This window comes from Lactuca saligna, chromosome 8 (genome assembly GCF_052625555.1).
Source record: "Lactuca saligna cultivar CGN05327 chromosome 8, ASM5262555v1, whole genome shotgun sequence".
NCBI classification, from domain to species: Eukaryota; Viridiplantae; Streptophyta; class Magnoliopsida; order Asterales; family Asteraceae; genus Lactuca; species Lactuca saligna.
In genome coordinates this window covers 85,561,405-85,581,418 of record NC_136424.1, presented here as the reverse complement: position 1 = coordinate 85,581,418, position 20,014 = coordinate 85,561,405, and the positions used below count along the sequence as shown (strand labels likewise).

The following is a 20,014-nucleotide window of genomic DNA, read 5'->3' as shown; positions in this document are numbered from 1 at the left end:
ATAATATAAAAACTTAACGAGTATCATTTAAATATTATCTTATAACAAACCTAAATTGGGAATTAAAACTTATGTGTACTAATGTAATTATATGAATCAATGTTCACTAAAAAAAAGGATTCAACCTCACTTAACATGTTCGTATTGTTTACATATTCAAATCAACATTCTACAATTAGTTAGAAATAGGAAGTAAACTTTGGTAAAATTCAACTATGGATTTACATACGAGAGAAATTGAAATGTGGATTTACATACAAGAGGAATTGAAATGTTAAGAAAACATCTTCACGAAAAAATAGCATTGAAAATTCATCATAGATCATACTAAATATAATACCCATTTCATTGAAATAACTTCTTGAAAATATAACTAATTTTTTTTCCATTTTAAATGTCAATTACCACATACCAGAAAGAAACACTATGATCACAAAAATTCCCTTCATAATTATATGATTTGATCCATCATTTTGTGATGACATAAACTCCAATGTGAAATGTATATAGTAGCATAATCAACGTCCTAATTTTACAACAATTTTCTTTAATTTTTAAAAGTAATAAAGGAGTCATTTTAATAAAAACCATCATCACAAAATCATTGTTTCAAAAAACATATCACAAAAATCAGAGTATCATAGTAAAACGGAATCTCGCACATTCGTCTTCCCAATATCCTTTGAAGTACCTAAAACATTTAAATCCACAACAATAAACCAAAACTTATACTCACCATACATAATAACGACGAGCCTGTTTCAACCCAACATATCTATTTCAACCGAACGGGTATGTTTCAACCCAACAAGTATATTTCAACCAAACAAGTGTGTTTCAATCCAACAAGTCTATTTCAACCGAACGAGTATTTTTCAACCCAACATGTCTATTTCAACTGAATGAATCACATAAACATACATGTAGCACACAGGACCCTACCAATCAAGCTAAGTATACAATCATGTCATAGAAACTATGTCATAAGTAATAAAATGAGAAAAGTCACTTGGAACACAAATTGAAAGATCATTACGCAACGACTTACGAAACAGCTACACAAATTTTCTATCCTATCAAAGGTCAAACCTCACCTTACTACTCAAAATCCCTAAGGTTAACTAAAAGTCAACCTAGTCAAAAAGTCAACGGTCAACAGTTGACCTCCACCGCCCTGTGGTGGTTGAACGACAAAATACTCGTTATTGGACTCGCCACCATGTCGCGATCTACACTCCATCACACCATTGCGAAAGTCCAAAATAGATTAATGGATTAAGTACTTAACCCTAAATCTCTAGAGCTCCAAAACGTAGAAACCTAAATCCATTAGGACATCTCAATAAGCCAAAATCTAGAAACCTAAATCCTTGATGGCTATTTAAAATGCATGAACTCAAAGCTAGATCATGCAAACACCTTTTCTACTAACAACAAAGGTCTAGAAGTCATAGAATACACCAAGTGGTTCTGGAGTTGACTCAAACTCTAAGTGCATGAAGACTTGGGACAAAAAGATCATAAAGTGACATAAACTAGACTAGAACGAAGCATTGAAGAAATGGTCAAGATAGAATCTTTATACCTTCAAAGGATCATAAATAAGGTAAAGATAGTGGGTCTACACTAGAACGAAGCACTCAAGAAACAAGATGAATTCCTTCTTCTTTTAACCTTTAGACAAAGAGGCACAAAAGCTCAAACAACACCAATGAAGGCTAGGGTTATACGAGGGAGAGTTTTCTTTGAATGGGGCTGCCAAATGAGGCAAACCTAGAAGTTAAAGCCAATAAATAAGCCCCAAAACCTGAGACCTACGATTTTGAGTCTCAGTAGCCACCGCGTCGCAGTGAGGGCTTGACCGTACCACTATTAAATGACATGTCCCGTGCTGTAGTCCAATCCTTACCACGTTGTGTTGTCATCAAAAATTTGATTTTATATCTTGCCAGAAACAAAAGACTTATACTTGGAATAAAAATGTTACAGCTCTTGCCCACTTGAATTGGATTTCTTCCTCGAAATTTGTAACAGTAAACAACTCTTAGTAATGCTCTCTCATCTTGTCCTCGGGTTCTTAGGTCCATTTGGGAACCTTTCGGGGAGGGATAGTATCGGTGCGGTGCACAAGGCCTGTTTCAGTGTTTAGAACGCCTTCTCTTGTTTTGCTTCCCAGTCAAAGATCACGCCTTTCTGGGTTAATGTAGTAAGAGGTTTCGCAATGCTAGAGAAGATCTTTATGAATCTATGATAGTAGCCAGCTAGACCTAGAAATTGACAAATCTCTATAGGTGTCTTCGGTGCCGACCAGTTCTTAATGGCCTTAATTTTGGAGGGGTCCACATGTATCCCTTTTCGCTAACAATGTGGCCCAAAAATTTGACTCTTCGATTCCAAAATTCACATTTAGAGAACTTCACATAGAGCTTCTCCGATCGTAGTGTTTCTAAGACTCTTCGTAGGTGCTGACTATGTTCTTCCTTACTTCGGCAGTAGATAAGTATATCATCGATGAAGACGATGACGAACTGATCCAAGTAAGGACAGCACACTCTATTCATTAGGTCCATGAATATCGCTGCTGCGTTGGTTAATCCGAACGACATCACTACAAATTCGTAGTGTCCATAACGGGTTCGGAAGGCTGTCTTGGGAACATCTTATTCTAGCACTCGTAATTGGTGATATTCGGATCATAGATCTATCTTCGAGAAGTAGCTCGCTCCTTGAAGTTGATCAAATAGGTCGTCAATGCGGGGCAGAGGGTAACGATTTTTGACAGTAAGTTTGTTCAGCTCTCGGTAGTCGATGCACATACGAAACGATCCGTCTTTCTTCTTTACAAACAAGACCGATGCTTCCAAAGGTGAGAAACTTGGTCTAATGAATCCTTTTTGGTGAATTTCATTAAGCTGACTGGAAAGTTCTTGCTTCTCCTGCTGGTGCCAGACGATAAGACGATTTTGCTACTAGGGTAGCCCCTGGAACTAAGTCGATTCTGAACTCGACTTGGCGTTGTGGTGGTAATCCCGGTAGTTCTTCTGGAAAGATATCGGGGAAGTTGCGTACTTCTGGAATGTTGTTAATATCCTTTACTTCCCGACTCGTATCGAAGATGTGTGCAAGAAATGCATGATAATCCTTCCACAAAGACTTTCGAGCTTGGATGCACGAAATGATGTGAAGGTTTGTAGTTGATTTGTCGCTGTAAATCACTAATGTTTCATCGTTAGGGAGATTAAGACGAACTGCTTTTTCAAAGCACATGATGTCGGTGCGAAGAAGACTTAACCAATCCATGCCAACTATGACATCGAAACTTTTAATTTGGACCGACATGAGGTTGTTTAGGAAAGAGTGATCGTCTAAAGTTAATGTACAACTCATGTATATGCAGTTAGTGTTTTCTGTTTTTCCATTTGCCATTTCTACAGTGAATGATTCTTCTAACATGCTAGGTTTATGTTTAAGTAAGTGAATAAATTTTTGGCTCGCGAAGCTTCTCTCTGCTCCACTATCGAATAGTATGCATGCATATGAATTATCGAGAAGAAACGTACCATCAACTACTGTAGGATCAGCTATGGCTTCTTCGTGACCTATAGCCAAAACTCGTCCCACTCCGCCGGTATTCTCTACCTTCGGGCAGTTTCTTTTGTAGTGGCCCACCTCTCCACAACCGTAGCAAGCTTGGCCTACACCAGCATTGGGAACTTGAGTGATCGGCTTTACGGAGGCTTTGCAGAAACAGACAGTGTGTCCCTTTCTATTGTAGTTGGAGCACTGCATTTCTCGACAAGGTCCATTGTGGTGGTAATTTCACTTGGTGCACTTTGGAAGGTTGCCCACATAAGGCTTTGTTGGGTAGAGATTTGTAGGAACAGTAGTAGGTACAGTAGCAGCATTCACTATAACTAGTTGTTGTTTCTTCGAGGATTCTTGGGAAGACCCACCCTTCCCTTTATTCCATCCTCTCTTCTTGTTATTGTTGTTGTTGTTGTTTCCCTTTTGTGATTTTGGTGCATAAATTGTTGAGTTCTGATGATTTCCGTGATCGATAAGCGATTGTGCCAGCTCTTTGGCACTTTCAAAAGTGTCAGGTTTTGAAGCTAACACGCTTGACTGAATCTGGGGCGACAGTCCCCAAATGTATCTCTCTATTTTCTTGCTCTCAGGAGCAATCATATTTGGGCAAAGGATTGCCAGATTGCAGAATCTGTTGGTATAAGTTGCTATGTCGGTACCAATCATTCCAAGAGTCCAGAGTTCATGCTCGAGTTTTTGAATCGCTCCTCGTTGACAGTACTCCCTCATCAACATGATTTTTAAGCTCTCCCAACTTATTGAATTCGCCACTATCAGAGTAAGTACCTTAACGTGGCCATTCCACCAAGTTAAAGCTCTATCAGTAAGTGTGTAAGTTGCAAACTTGACTTTGCTGTGCTCAGGGCACGAGCAGATTTCAAAGACTGATTCCGTCCTTTCAATCCACTGCCTTAAAATCATCACACCACCCGTTCCATTAAACATCCTGGGTTTAGCATTCGTAAAGTCTTTATAGGTGCATTCCCAGGGTTGCCCATGACTATTGCCATGGTTGGAAGGATGTATGCCAATTCTTGAACCAGTAGTAACATGGGTATTGATCTGTGACATGGCAGCCGCCATAGCTGCGGTGACTGCTGCCTGGAACATGACAGCATCAAATTGAGGAGGTGGAGGTGGTGGTGGTATTGGTGCTTCCCCACGGTTGTTTCGTCTCGGATTTCTACGCGGAGACATCCTTCAACTAAAGATTGAAAAAACAAGGGTAAGAAGTCCATAGTATAGAAAATGAATGTGTCTCATGAACTAAATCGCTATAGTTCAACAACAGATGATAGTATGAGTCTCAAAGATAGAAGAACGAGAGTTATTCGTAAATCCGAATATATGAACAAGCGTATGGTTTTTCCATAATATTTTAAAGATTGAATGAAATAATCAACGTAGTAATAATAGCGTGCAAATTATATTAATATAATAGATGATACAACGATCACGAAAATTTGACCCCTAAAATGGTCTCCGTTTACAAGGTTTAAGAAAGTAAAAACGTTTAGCCGAGGTCCTAACTTATAATTTTTTTTGAGGTTTTTGCAAGTACTACTTGCGACGTGTGTTGCGCTTGGAGCTTGACTCCGCATCCGATTGCTTTGATTCCATAAGACGCCTATCGAAGGCGGCTTGCTGTTCCCTCAACTCTGCAAGGGTTGCAATCATTTGTGTTTGGAATGCATCGGCGCGGAGATGGGTGTCATCCTGCAACATATCCAGACGACGGATGTTGGCCGTGTGAACTTGTACTTCTACATTGACTTCGCGGATTCGATTTGCTTGGACCCCCGATTGATAGGACTGGTTGGCCAGTTTACCTACCATGACTGGAAGTGCTCGGTTGGATGAACCCCCGTCCCTGATGTCATAGAAGTTCCGATACATACCGTAGGGAGAGCATATCCCTTGTTGTTGGCTCCAATGGTGGAGGTGACTTCCCCAAACTGGAGTCGGTCCCTGGAAGTTCCTCCTAATGGCTGGAGGGTTGACTACTTCTGGTTCTGAGTCTGTACCAGAGTCGTCCCCTTCTTCCAACTTGATAGGTTCTTCATCCGATTCAGGATCCTCCTCTACCCATCCTCCATTGCCCTGGTTCGGGTAGTAAGGGTCCCATTGTGGGTGAAATCCAGCCATTTGACTATATGAGAATAGGGTTATAAGATTTGAACAAAACTTGAAAACATGTACCAATAAACAAGTCGATTAAACTATTGTATGCACCAAATACTCCTATAGTATTTAAATTTGTATGTTTGATACTAGTGTCTGTTTTGGTAAGTTTTGACTTGTTGCTCACTACGATCATTCCTCGACGTACGTTAGTCCAATCTCGGATAAATATAGTTGATCAGGCTATATTCGTCCCAAATTCGATTACATATATCGGGAACTAATCTTAGTGTCCAACTCGTCTTAATACTTTTTGTATAGCTCTCATCATGAAAATATATCTTTGTATGCATGTATTTTGTATTTTCATGACCTAAAATAATCTATTTAAATGAAATAAGGAGTTTAGGTGTGAAAACCTTTTGTCAGAGACTTTGAGTCCCTAAGCATTTATAGTTTGTATATCTTATGAGGTTCGATATACTTAGTTCACTAATAACATTGCTATGATATCAATCTGTTGCACCCCCAAACCGGAACGGCGGAAACGTTCGGGGGCGGATGACTTCATGTGGTAACGTAACAAATGAATACATAGTAAAGAAAGCAATACAACCATCATATATATAATTGAATGTTTAGATTGTTAAAAGAGTACATGTTCAAAACCAATTACAATATGATGCAAAAAAAATATGAATTTAAACTGGCGCCGTAGGGTTCCTCCTTCAAAAAGCTGTTTGGTGCCTGCAATTAATGAGTCTCTGGGACATACAAGTAGTTTTGAAATAGTAGATCAGCATTTAAGCTGGTGAGTTTCATAAGTATTAAATGATAGTATTTGTATGAAATGAAATGGTTTGTTTTTGTTTGTTAGTTTCTAGAAAATCTCATATTTCCTACTGGTATAAATGTAGCCTTAAATCAAGACCAATGTTTGTTAGAAAGTTGATGTTTTCCCATCTGTGAGTAGTGGTTTAGAAGTTCCAAACTTGTATCACAATTAGGTTTTTCATGCCTAAAGTAGTTAATTTATGTACGTATAAAACCTCCAATACGTCTGAAAAACCCCGTAAATCAATGTGTTTTTAATACTCTATGTGAGTATTATAACCATGCTATTAACTAGAAATGCCTATACACAATGTTCTTCAGGCGTTGGAATGTTCTTACGTTTGTCACCCCAAATGGTGTACTATAGCTAACAATCAGGGTGCAGGGTTGTCAATCCCGTATAGAGCTTTACACAAACACCATGCTCCCCCTCCAAGGGATTCTGGTATATAATACAGGACTTGAAATGTGTACTCGAGCATACGTGAAGTTTAATGTCTCACAAAACCTAGTATAAAACAGATTTACGCGTGAAATGTTCGTTTGTTCTTGTATATGAAAGTAACTTCTTGAAATAATATTTCCAGTATGTAAAAGTTCGTAGTGTTCTCGTAAAACTATACCTATTATAGTTTTCTAAAAGTGCGTTTCGTTTGTATAATAATCCCTAGTGAAATGCTCACTTGTCATGAAAAGTATAACTTTTGTAGTGCCAAAACTGGACACATATACCTGTAGTATAAACAGAGTGTTTGATTTACATAAATACATTATCATTTCTTGTTTCAAAAGATAAGATGTTATCGTGGTATAATTTGCATACGAAAGTTTCCCTATAATAGTTATAAATCACATATGATTCTATTGATAAAAAGCGTATAATGAAACTTTATATAACACATGATAATAATCGAGTGTTTTACTTGTACCCCCCTCCCCTAAAAGCATATAAAAGTATTTATAAAACATTTAAAAGTGTGGATTGTAGGGGTATGAACTCACTTGAAAGATCGAAGAAGGCGAGATGAAAACCGAGCAGAATTTCGACTCGAGAAAGTGGATTTTCTCGGGATTCTCGGGAATCTTGGAAGCACAAACGACCTTCGGGACTTGAGCAAGGTAACCGGGACTTCGGGATAGCACGTGCACGGAAACCGAGGCAAAAACGCAAGAAAGATGAGAGGAATTGGCCCTTTTCTTCGGAACCCTCGCATCCCTTTTATAGGGAGTGGGAACCGCCTCGGTACGCTGGGCGTACGCGAGTACGTTGGGCGTACTCGTGCGTCATGCGTGACCGCATCCTCGACTGCTTCGGACTCCGGATGGGACGGGGCATAGTCTCACATAGGGGTGACGTGGACGATCCGAGGCCTATGCCTCGAGTACGCTGGGCATATGAGTGTACGCTGGGCGTAACTCGGATCAGCCCGTAACTCAGCCTTCGGATAATACCGAAATTAAATTAAAAATTATATTTTCAATATTTAATAAACTTCAAAAATTCATATCTCCTTCATACGAACTCCGTTTTCGACGTTCTTTATATCCACGCGTAGGTGAGACTATACTCTATAACTTTCGTTTAGATTCCATCGGCAAAATTTGAAATTATTTTTATTATTCATTTTTAAAAGGTCGTGGTAAGAAAATTTCGTTAGAAATTCATAACTTCATTATCTGACGTCTGTTTTTGCCAGACTTTTTACCGTTGAAACCCCATTGTCGAGACCTTCGATTCTCATTTAGGTCATTCCGGTCAAAAGTCGCTCGATCTCCGTTTCGAGTTTTTAGCTGTCCGTTGCTAAGCCAAACTTGGAAAATTCATAACTTCCTTATACGAAGTCAGATTTGGGCGTTCTTTTTACGTACGATCACGGTTTAATGATATTTAACATAATAGATAATTTAATTAGTGATTTTTTTGGACATTTTATTTTCGAAGTCAATTTCATTATAACAAACGTGGTTACAATACTTGACTTTATAGGTCGTTACATAGAGTTGAAATACCGGGTTGTCATAGAGTCCCCAGCAAGGCTGGCAACGGAGCGTCAGGTGAGGCTGGCGTACTAGAGTTGTCTAGGCCATGCTAATGGACCATATGTTAACATTCGGTATGGCATTGGTACTTTGGGTGAAACTCACTAAGCTTCGTGCTTACAGTTTTCAGTTTATTGTTTAAGGTGCTTCAGATATTTTTGTCAAGGCGAAGGCGTGACCATACACATCCTCACGTTTTGGACTTATGATTTCTGGGAAACTTTGATAATGTCAATGTTCTAAAAACTAAGATTTAAATGGATTTTGATTATAAACAAATGTTTAGAACCAATGGTTTTTGTAAACAATTCTATAGAAAAAGGGTTGTTTTGAAAAGTTTAAATTTATCATGATTTTTAAGGATGTTACAAGATTGCAACAGAAACCGTTTTAGGATGCATTTGGAAAGTCATCTGAAGCAGCACTTGTTGGAGCAAATTCGAATGAACAAATGGAACCTCAACCACGTACCTCCTTACCCTTTCTTTACCTTTTATAAACGATCATTTCTATAGCTTTTTTTTGTGTGTTCGAAATCTTAATGATGATGTGTTATTCTGAGCAGGCAACCCATTCGATTGGAACACAACTCAAATGCACCAGCAGCTGCAGCAGGTATTGAATATTCTCAGGTGTAATACCCCTTTTACTCCTTTAATTTGGGCTAGAAAATATTAGTATGTTCTTAATTTTTTGTTAATATTTTTTTGTTATTTTCACTTTTCATGTAAGGAAATTTGGGCCGAATCTTTTAGGTGGCACATGTTATAAGAGAACAAAGTATATGGTTTGCATATGAGATCTTGGAGATGTTTTGTGACTTTGTTCTTGCACAAGTTTCTGTTATTGAAAGGAAGAGATAAATCCATTTGAAAAATGCTTACACCTGTAATTTGTTCTTAATGTTGTTATAAATCGGTAGAGTAGCATTATTTATAACTCATAATTTAAATTACATTTGTGCATTTAAACTATGATTAGGAAACTTGAAAGAGCAATAGGTTCAGTAAGTGATCTTAAATACAATCAAATTCTAAGGGTGTAGTTTGATATTTCACTTTCTACATAACCCAAAAGATTTTACCTGGTTATAAACAGTATACATTATCATAAATGTTTTTTAGTTTTATACTATTTATGATTGTTGCTATTCAACTTTGAGGACATTTCATTTTTCTGACTGCTTCTACACTGCAAGAAAATCAGATGATATAGGCGAAGTGGTCGATCCTCTATATCAAAAATACTCTGATATTCGCATATATGTTGTTGGAACAAGCCTTGGTGGTAATATTTTGGTACAACTTTTCAGCTTTTAGTACAAAATTTGTTTCTAACTAATATGCAATAATAAAGATTGATGAATTATAGTAAGAATGATTGATCTTGCAAGTGAAATATCTTACTGAAGAAGAAGATAATTTACCTCCTCGATGGCATAAAAATGACAAAAATATGGTAAAACTGGATGGAAATGTTGATGATGTTTGGAATAAAGGAGAAGGCTACTATGGGAAATTTGAGGGATCAGTAGCTATGTATGATATAAAATTGCATGTTCTGAATTGTAGGTTTCTTACCTATTACTATTATCAGTAAAAAAGGATATACAAAATTTCGTCTAAGGTTGACATGGATTGTTGTTGCTGTTGGACCGAAGAGGAGGTAGGGGTAAAGTGGGAAGGACTGCAGGTGGGCTGGCTAGGTTGTGGAAGGGATACCTAAAGGGTTGCTTGGGATTTATGTCTTCCGTTTTAGTTCAGTATGGTTGACTTGAGCAGGTTGTTATTATACTACTTTCTGAAATTGAAGTGTAGACGCATTGGTTGATGTGATTTTATCGATTTATATAAAATATTCCATGAATCCTTTTGATTGACACATTAATTCCTAAATTTGCAAATTGGATTATGTTTTTCAGGTCAAAATCAATAATTAGTGTATACAAACAAATGTAGCATAAAAGTGTTGATGTTTTAGTCGGTTAGTGGATAGAATCAACATCATTTTTTTCAGGTCAAAATCAATAATTAGTGTATACAAACAAATGTAGCATAAAAGTGTTGATGTTTTAGTCGGTTAGTGGATAGAATCAACATCATTTATTTGTTCTTACTGATGGTCAAGGGCACATAAGTAATTTTAACCAAACATTTCCATTTTAGGGGTATTATGGAAAAAAGTTTGCAAGTCGAGTTCAAATGATAGAGGATGAATTGGTATTAAGGGCCAAAAAAGAAAAGAGAATGAAAAATAAGAAGGAATTGCGCTCGACTTCTTTAAATAATTTATAATGGTTATGTTGTTCATCTTTTACGTGTGTGATATAGGATTAAGTCATTTTGATGCTAAATTATCCTTTAAAATGTTTAGTTGACTCAACGATTAACTAAGGGTTTGATTGTTCTCCTTGCAGGTAGGTTTATGTAAATATGGGCGAAGATAATACGGGGTTGCTGGATGCTCTGCCCCCCTCATTCTCCTTTAAAAGCCCAAACTATAGTATACAGGTGTATATATATAATTTGAAGCTCACATAGGTTTTCTGTGATACAAATCCATGCCAATCTTTATTAAAATTTCAATTAATATACAGAAAAATAATAGGGTTATCACTATGAGTAAACTTGGGACCCACAATTAAAATCTCATAGACTTCAGTACTTCACCCATATTTTAGTTATGGACTTACCTCCACTTAGTTTAATTCTTAAAATTAATTAGTTTCATTATGGCTCTTTTAACTGCCGATTAGCCAATATAGTATATGACTCCTATATATGTAAGACTTTTTTTACACTATCGTTCAAGACCTTTTTCGGACACAATATAAACCTCCATTATTTTTATATTCTGACTCCGCCCCTATATGTAAAGCTGGACACAATCTATTCATAACGGTAAATAACTGCATTTTTATAGGTTTTACCGGTTATACATGGATCTTTTTATAAGTTTAACAACAACAAAAAATTATAGCTCACTTATCTTTATTTATTCTTAGGACTAATTTAGTCCAGTTATCTAGAATAACAACTACATAATTTATCTATTGTTTATAATATACTCCTATTTTACAGTCGAAAGAACTTAAGATCATCGAAGGAGACAATCAAAGACAGCACCTAAAGAAAACACAAGCAAAGACAAAATGGTCAAAATAACACGAAAGAACTTAAGATCATCAAACGAGACCATCAAAGGTAGCACCTAAAGAAAACACTAGGCCTGTCAAATCGGGCCGTCGTGTCGTGTTTTTGTCTGACACGACACGATACGACAAGGTTTTTTGTAACACGAACACGACACAACACGATGTCGTGTTTTTTTTTCACTAACACGAAAACGAACCAATTAAAAAACGACAACACGACACGACACGACAAAGATAATATTACATAACTTTTATTTTATTTAATTCATATTTAATCATATATAACACGATAAAAACGACAAACACGAAAAATACATGCTCAATCGTGTCAATTTCGTGTAGATTTGTAAACACGAACACCACACGACACGACATCGTGTTTTTTAAACTTGACACGAACACGACACGAAAACGAATTCGAATTTTGATTTCGTCCCGATTTCGTTTCGTATCGTGTATTTTTGTCGTATCGTGTCATAAATTGACACCCCTAGAAAACACCAAGCAAAGGCAAAATGGTCAAAATAACATAAAACACTTTAAAATGATCAAAACAATATGAGTCTGTCTTGTGTGTGTGTGTTTGTACTATGTATCTACGTGCATTTGCCATGTGTGTGTTTGTGAGTTGTTTAACAATTTCAAAGCCCTATTGCTTACTTCTATTTTTATTCTCATTCGTTTTCAAACAGTTGGAAATTTACCGATAAAAACATACCTTTTGCCCCACGCGGAGCGTGGGTACACCACCCTAGTTCTTATTAAATTCATCCTTATAAAACCCCTACTAACCATAAAAGAAAATTTGATAAAGCACATCATGCTTATTGTCTCATCTCGTTTTAGGTCTGTGTATATATCTCTACACACTTCTAGTGATTCATATGATGTATAGATTATTCTATTATTGCCGAGCGTCAAACCCCCCCCCCCCCCCCCCCCCCATCAGTCAAAAAGCTTGTCAACAGGAAAGACTCGGTAAGGTTGTGCTTAGTTCCACATAAAACCTCATCATATTCATGCCGAGGTGAGGGGGAGTGTTCTCTCCTTGCCGACCTCACCTTTGTGACCTATTTAAGCCAGCCCGCACCCTTTGGAGTTGAAATATAGACATTCAATTCGATCATCGATGTAATGTCAAACTATGGAAACTAGGGTTTATGATTTCTGTTTAGGGTTTTGATGTTTCAGCTAACAGCAACACCAATGGAGGGATTGAAGGTACCCAATGCGGAATTGGTGGCGTATATACGTCCTCTGAAGTCTAAAAATGTCTCTAAAGCCGTCTTTGGTGAACTAAGTTCACTGCTTTTAAAGTAATTCTTCTTCCTTTTATGTATAATATTACCGAACTTGGATACAATATTTCTCAATGAAAGATGAAGCTATCTCTTACGAAAAGGAATTCAGATTCCATTGCAAGAGAAGTTTTATAGTTAGGTTTACTAGTTGTTGTTGATTAACATCAGAAGTTTTTCATATATTTGTTTATGTCGATGTGGGAAATGATGATGGACTTGTATAACTTATTCTATTTGGCACTTGGTTTCAATGTAACCAACACACATGGTTACGATTCGTTTAAAAAATTATTTTCAGATTAAGTTATTAGTCCCTTTGTTTTTAAATAATACCAAGTTTTCTTAAGTGGGTAAGTGACTATACTGTTATTTGTATTTTAGTATTTTAAGGATTTTATTAAACAGGGCAAAATTATAGCTCCTGCCAGTTATATGATTTTTTAAAGCAAACTCACTACCATCATACTTTATGTCTCCTGATCGATGACTATATATACATGCTCATTCAGAGAAGAAAAAAAAAAAAAAAAAAAGATTGGTTTTGTGGTAATGTGGGTGGTTGCTATATTTTATTTTCAACACTTGAATAGATATATTTTATTTTGTATCCCCTATGGACTATTAGAAATATTGGTTTTGTGAAATGAAAATTAAAGTAAAAACTTAAATACACTTGTGGGTTAACTGTTTCGGAAACTTGAAGATTAGCTCTCAACTTCCTCTGAATTTTCATCAGAATTTTCACTTACTTCTTCCTCCTCTTCATGATCAGGATAAACATTCATGGGATTATCCTTAGTTAAACTCCCAAAAGAAAATAAGAAAAGCATAAGAAACATCTAAAGATGCCTAAGCCTGCCTTTGTTACAAATATACTAGACTAGATAGGAGTGAGGGGCATTTATGTCTTTTGTATAAACAAGAGATGACATGTCCATCAATGTATTGTAGTCATCCTGAATGAATCTAAATTGGTGGATTGAATGAACCTAATCTGGTGGATTGAGTGTCACTCCCACACAAAATTATTTGTTTGATGCTGAATTTTGTAACTAATTACACAATTGTAATACAAAAACAATTTTCAAGGTGATTGATTGTACATAAATAGTTGTTAACATGGTGATAGGTATGGAAGAAAATAAAATTTTATATAACTTAACATTGGGACTTATTCCTTACTTATTAGAGGGGTGGTACTAAAGATAACAAAAAGGAAAAGAGTTATACTATGCTTTTGTTTGTTTCAATTGTGTTTATTCCTTAATTATTAAACTTCACAAAGAACAAAACATAAAACCAAATCTAGAATAATGAAGATTTTGAGAAACATATATTGTCCAGATTAGAGTATCATACTTTTTACCAACCAGTATTCATAGAATACATCGTAAAATAAGTAGTTTCTTGATATAAAAGCATTACATGCAATTCCAAAAAAGCCATGGTAGTTGGTAGTTAAAGCTTTTATTTATGCATAAGCGTTTGGCAAAATATATAGTTTTAAGCTTGTAAATGTATTAAATTAGTTAAAAACTGAAAGCTACTTGAAATAGTTTTTGGATTTTAAGGTTTTTGTTTACCATAAAAGCTAGAAACTTTTTTTGTTTTTTCTAGTTTTTTCTTAAAAGCTAAAAGCCAACATCCTTTTAGTGAATGAGAGGGAACATATGATTCGGTTGGAATGCATAAAGGTGGGCATATATGCTTGCTTAGAAAAGGTGAAATGAATGACAGAAAAGCAAAAGACATGCGTGCGTACTCAGTTTCATGAGTTTGTGACAAAGACATTCTTTTCATTGCATTAAATAGTTTGTATAAGGCATCCCCAAACAGCATATCATAAAGACAGAAACATAAGATCATAATGGAGGAAGTTGAACACGAGCATGAACTAAAGCTCATTGATATGCATCTACAATATGCAGATCAACACATTGAAGAAGATGATGAAGTTGTTTTTTTGATTGCCTGGGGGGAAATTGGAACTCTATGTCTAAGATGTAGACAACAAATCAATTTGCTCCATAGGTACTACTACAAATGTATGGGAGAGATGTGTACTTTCTCAGTTCACGAATACTGTTATGACCTCCCGCAAACTTTAGAACACCCATTACACCCACATCCCCTTATCCTGACCTACAGTTGTGTCGGTCAAAGTTTCGAAAATAGATGCAGAATTTGTGAGACGCATCATGAGAATTCACAACTATATTATCAATGTTTTTTATGTTATGATTTCTTTGTTTATGTAAGTTGTGCCCTGAAAATAGAAAAAAACACCATCCATCATCCTAGCCACCCTCACTTGCTAATGTCTGCTATTGCTAAGCACATTTTGTGCGAGTGTAATGCTTGTGGGAAAAGACATGAGGGGGTGTTCTATCAATGTACCACTTGTGTTGGCTTCACCATACACAAGGATTGTGCTAAGCTACCAAGATATTTGCTCATACAAGAGAGAACAGATGGTGCCTTTTATCATATTCATCCACTCACCCTTTCATATTCCTTCTCGAAAGAAGATCAAAAAGCCAAACATCATCCTAGATGCAGGGTATGCACTAACGGTTTTTATGATACGGAGAATCTTTGGATTTACAAATGTGATGTCTGCATGTACTATGCCCATCTGGATTGCGCAACATCAAGAGGAGAGCCATTCATGTCTATCTTCTCGCCTGCTGGTAATTAATTATTTAATTAATCCCTTTAATTTATATGATGATTGTTTAACTGTTTAGCGATTGAATGATGAGATATACTAATACTAATTAATTAATTTCCAATTTATCAGGCTCGGGAAAATCAATTAAAAATTATGAAGATGTTGACCATCCTCACCTTCTTCATCTCCCATTCCCTGATGAATCTTATAGCCTACCAAAACACTTGTTTTTCAAAGAGAGTGGAACATTTGTAATTGATAAGGTAAACTTACAACACATAAGTCATCCACACCCTATAATTCTAGTTGATGGGCAAACCTCCTCCTCAAAGATTAAGGATTCTTTGTTACTAATGTGTCATAACCCAATGAAAAAGACCCAATTGCTATGCAATGGATGTCTCAGACCAATCACGTCAACCATGCCTTTTTACAAATGCCCTCACCAGAGTTGCAACAACTTTGCTCTCCATGAGTGGTGTACTCGACTTCCCCAAAAAATAGAAAACCACCCGGGTCACCCAGAACACACCCTCCATCTCATGTCTTCACAAGTCGTTCCTCACTTTTTCGGTGTGTTCCTTTGTGATCTTTGTGATCAACCTTGCAATGGATTTTCCTATTGTTGCGTGGAATGTGAATACTATGTTGATGTTGGTTGTGGGCTTATACCTAAAGAAATCACACATAAATCTCATCCGGATCACCTTCTTTCAATAGTCCGAAAACCTTTTTATCCTAAATCTTGTCATATATGCCTCCAACCTTTTAGATGGACCAGTTATGCTTTCCCTATTAGAGTTTATCGTAAAAAAGATCCAGTTCTCTTCAGCTGCAACATTTGTGATGTATATATACATCCAAAATGTGCTTTGTTATTATCCGAGAAAATCATGCACAAGTGTGACAAGCATCTTATGCACCTAAGTTACCTTCCGATTGAGAATCATAAGAGCGAATACTTTTGTGAAATATGCGAGGAGGATTTGAATCCTCATAAATCTTTCTATCATTGTCATTATTGTGTTCAATCTATACATACTGCCTGTGCTCCGTTGATACTTCAGTGTGAGACAAATACATATAGATGGGGGCTAAGAAGCATTTATTATTACGTGAATATAAAGTTCGGGGGGGATTATAACACTGATGCTCACCCACATCCTCTCTCATTTTCTCAAGGTATTATGTCAGATGGTGAATGTAAAATCTGTCGCATGAAATTACACTACCAAATGATCTTTAAATGTCACGAGTGTGAGTTTGCACTAGATTACAAGTGTTGTCGGAGTTTATGATTTCTCTCTTTGTAATTGTGATTAATCTTTGTTACATATCCCCCTTTATTTTATGTGTAAATAATACAATAAAAACGTGGCTTTCGTGTGTGCGTGTTAACTCTTGCCAGCTTTTTGTTCAAATATAGGAAATTAAGCATATATTTATAATTATGGAATTCGGTGACTATTCATATAATTTATTGTGTATGTGAAAACATAAATTGAATTGGTAAAGGAAATTGCAATTCAAGCAGACAAGAAAATGAACGAATCCATGAAGAGTTTTTAGCTTCTGTTATTACTTGATGAAAGCGTACAACCGGAAAGAAAACAAAAAGATTATATGCAATGCTTCAAACACGTGTGAGAGTCCTCACCCCTCCATCACTCATTTGAAAGACAAAATTGTAAAAATGGTCCCTGTGGTATGTATTTTTTTGGGGGGTTTAGTCTAAACAACGACTTTTTTGATTAGTGGTCCTTCTAAGCTAGTTTCATTGTACATTTGGTCCCTCAGTAAACTGAAATGACTATAATACCCTTGGGATATTTATTTTCTATTTTCTTTCATTTTTTAAATCAAATAATTATTTATATTATTTAATTAAAAAATAAGAGGGTCTCTCTCTCTCTCTCTCTCTCTCTCTCTCTCTCTCTCTCTCTCTCTCTCTCTCTCTCTCTCTCTCTCTCTCTCTCTCTCTCTCTCTCTCCAAATTAACCACAACCCGTTTTTTTCTCTTAGATCAACTTTACATACCCAAAAATCATCCCATGATGGATTATTACACTTGAGAAATGATGGAGCTAAAGACCCTCGTCGCAAGAACCCTAGAAAAGAAAGGGGTTCTCGCTAAGATTCGAGTAAAACCCACAAACAGCCGTCTCCAGCAGGCCATCCTCGCTGATTTCAACACATACATACACTGATTCAGTGATTTAGGGCAAAAACAAATTATATATGAACAGAAGGGGAGAAGATAAACCTATGGATGGACAGCGGGATGGTGGGTATGCAAAATCAGAAGCAAAACGTGCAATTTATCATATTAGAAATCAATCCACAAAAGAATCTTGGAATTGTCGGCCCCCTTTATCTCCTTCATCTCACCCTCTCCCTCATAATTCACCATCGTAACCCACATCCTCCGATAAACCAACCTCACCACTTACCTCCTCCGTTAAATCAACGGCACCACCCAATTCGACTTGTCACAAAGGAATAACAAAAGCAAGGTAATCTCTACAAACATTCAATTATGGGGTTTATTGAAGAGATTTAGGGCTTGATTCAATATTTTTAGTTGGTTTCTAAATACAGGTTAACAAGGTCTGCTTTCTTCACTGGAATCAATGGGTTAATGTTCCATTGATATGGGCTTTATTGATTGTGTCATTAATGAATAATTTTGGCTTCTTGAACAATTTTTGGGTTTGTTTCACCAGAGGAATCATCGATTTGGGTTTCCTGAAGAGCTTGTGTGTTTCATCAGAGGCAAACCAAATCCTTGAACGTAAGGAGTATCAACAATTTAGTCGGAGAAGTGAATATCTGATAATTTCATTGGAGAAATTGCTTTGGTTTCCAATATGCAAAAAGGACACATTTTATCAGTAGATGATGAGAGAAAGAGAGAGAGTTTAATTATTTATTTTCTTTTTCATTTAAATTAAATAGAAAAAACATTAAAAAATATCATAAAGGCATTACAGTCATTTCAGTTTACCAAGGGACCAAAACCGCAACGAAACTAGCTCAAAAGGATCACGAATCCAAAAATATCATGGTTTGAACTAAAACCCCAAAAAAAATGCATTCCACAGGGGCTATTTTTGCAATTTTGTCCATTTGAAATGCATATCAACCCAATACCAACCACCTTGTAACATGCATCGCCCCCTACCACACACTTTCAATATCTTATTCTTGATATGTGGCTATTAGTGAAATGTATTTAGATGTATAAATCTGTGTAATTAGAATATATATATATATATATATATATATATATATATATATATATATATATATATAGGGTGAGGTTCAATAGAGAACCATAATTAACCAAGGAACCAATCGTGAGCATTAGAAATCATAACGATCAATGGCCAAGAAAATAGATGTACACTTTTACATTGGACGCACACATCGGATTATACCAAAAAAATCCACTCTTTACAAAAAAACCCACCATTTTTTTTTCGTTTAAAATTTTTTTTAGGCTATGTTTTTTATCAAACAAAAAAACCGAATATACCGTTGTTCATGATTTTTCTTCCTCTTTCCATAGAGATCCATCATGATATATATAAAAAACGAACTTTTTTTCGAAAAAAAAAACCCACTTCATACATGGGGAACAATTTTTAACTTGAATGAAAGATAGAATAACTTACCTTTTTGTTGCTTATGATCCTTGAAGCGTTGTGAGCCTAACACCCAAAGTTTGATGCCTCAAATGTTTCACACAACACCAAATGCTTTTGGAATGACTTTAGAGAGAATACACACTTCTAAAATTGGCCTAGCCCTCACTTGTTCATGTGTAACCGATTTTGGTGGAGAATATGTTCTTTATATAGTATTGACAGATCTAGGGTTACACCATGTAAACCCTAATGTGTCATAACTCTTCATTTCCATGACCCATGGGTTTGTAACTCCCATGGAGCATCCTATGGGTTTAACCCAACTTGATAATCCATGGAGCCTCTTAGCCCATTATACAAGTTATGGATAATTTACATAATCAACCCATATATTTAATTAGTTATCTTTTGATCACTTAATTAATTCTAAATTAATTCTTGATCAAACTAATTAAATAATGTTATTAATATATTAGAGCTTATAATATATTAATAATCCACAAGTGTTATTTCTCTCATTTAGTCTATCCAATTCTATGGTGCCATGCATCCCAAATGGACCATGCCGGGTCGGATCAAGTACATAACAAAAATAGTTATGGACTTGGACACCTTATCCAACAGTCTCCTACTTGGATAAGTCTAATAACTATAACTATAG

At 36.1% G+C, this 20,014-nt stretch overlaps 1 protein-coding gene across 1 annotated transcript; it reads left to right on the top strand.

The window, feature by feature from the left end:
- The first annotated feature begins 12,665 nt into the window (after positions 1-12,665).
- On the top strand, positions 12,666-17,106 carry LOC145009271 (uncharacterized). The gene is made up of 2 exons (XM_078967973.1): positions 12,666-15,725; positions 15,836-17,106. The coding sequence occupies exons 1-2, from the start codon at positions 14,903-14,905 to the stop codon at positions 17,002-17,004; spliced, it is 1,992 nt and encodes a 663-aa protein (XP_078824099.1). The 5' UTR covers positions 12,666-14,902; the 3' UTR covers positions 17,005-17,106.
- The last annotated feature ends 2,908 nt before the right edge of the window (positions 17,107-20,014 follow it).

What these genes read in the sequence shown, in the direction of transcription:
- LOC145009271 (XM_078967973.1), top strand. Translation starts at nt 14,903, where the DNA reads ATGGAGGAAGTTGAACACGAGCATGAACTAAAGCTCATTGATATGCAT. An exon ending in GTCTATCTTCTCGCCTGCTG is followed by an intron (nt 15,726 to 15,835) that starts GTAATTAATTAT and finishes CCAATTTATCAG; the next exon opens with GCTCGGGAAAATCAATTAAA.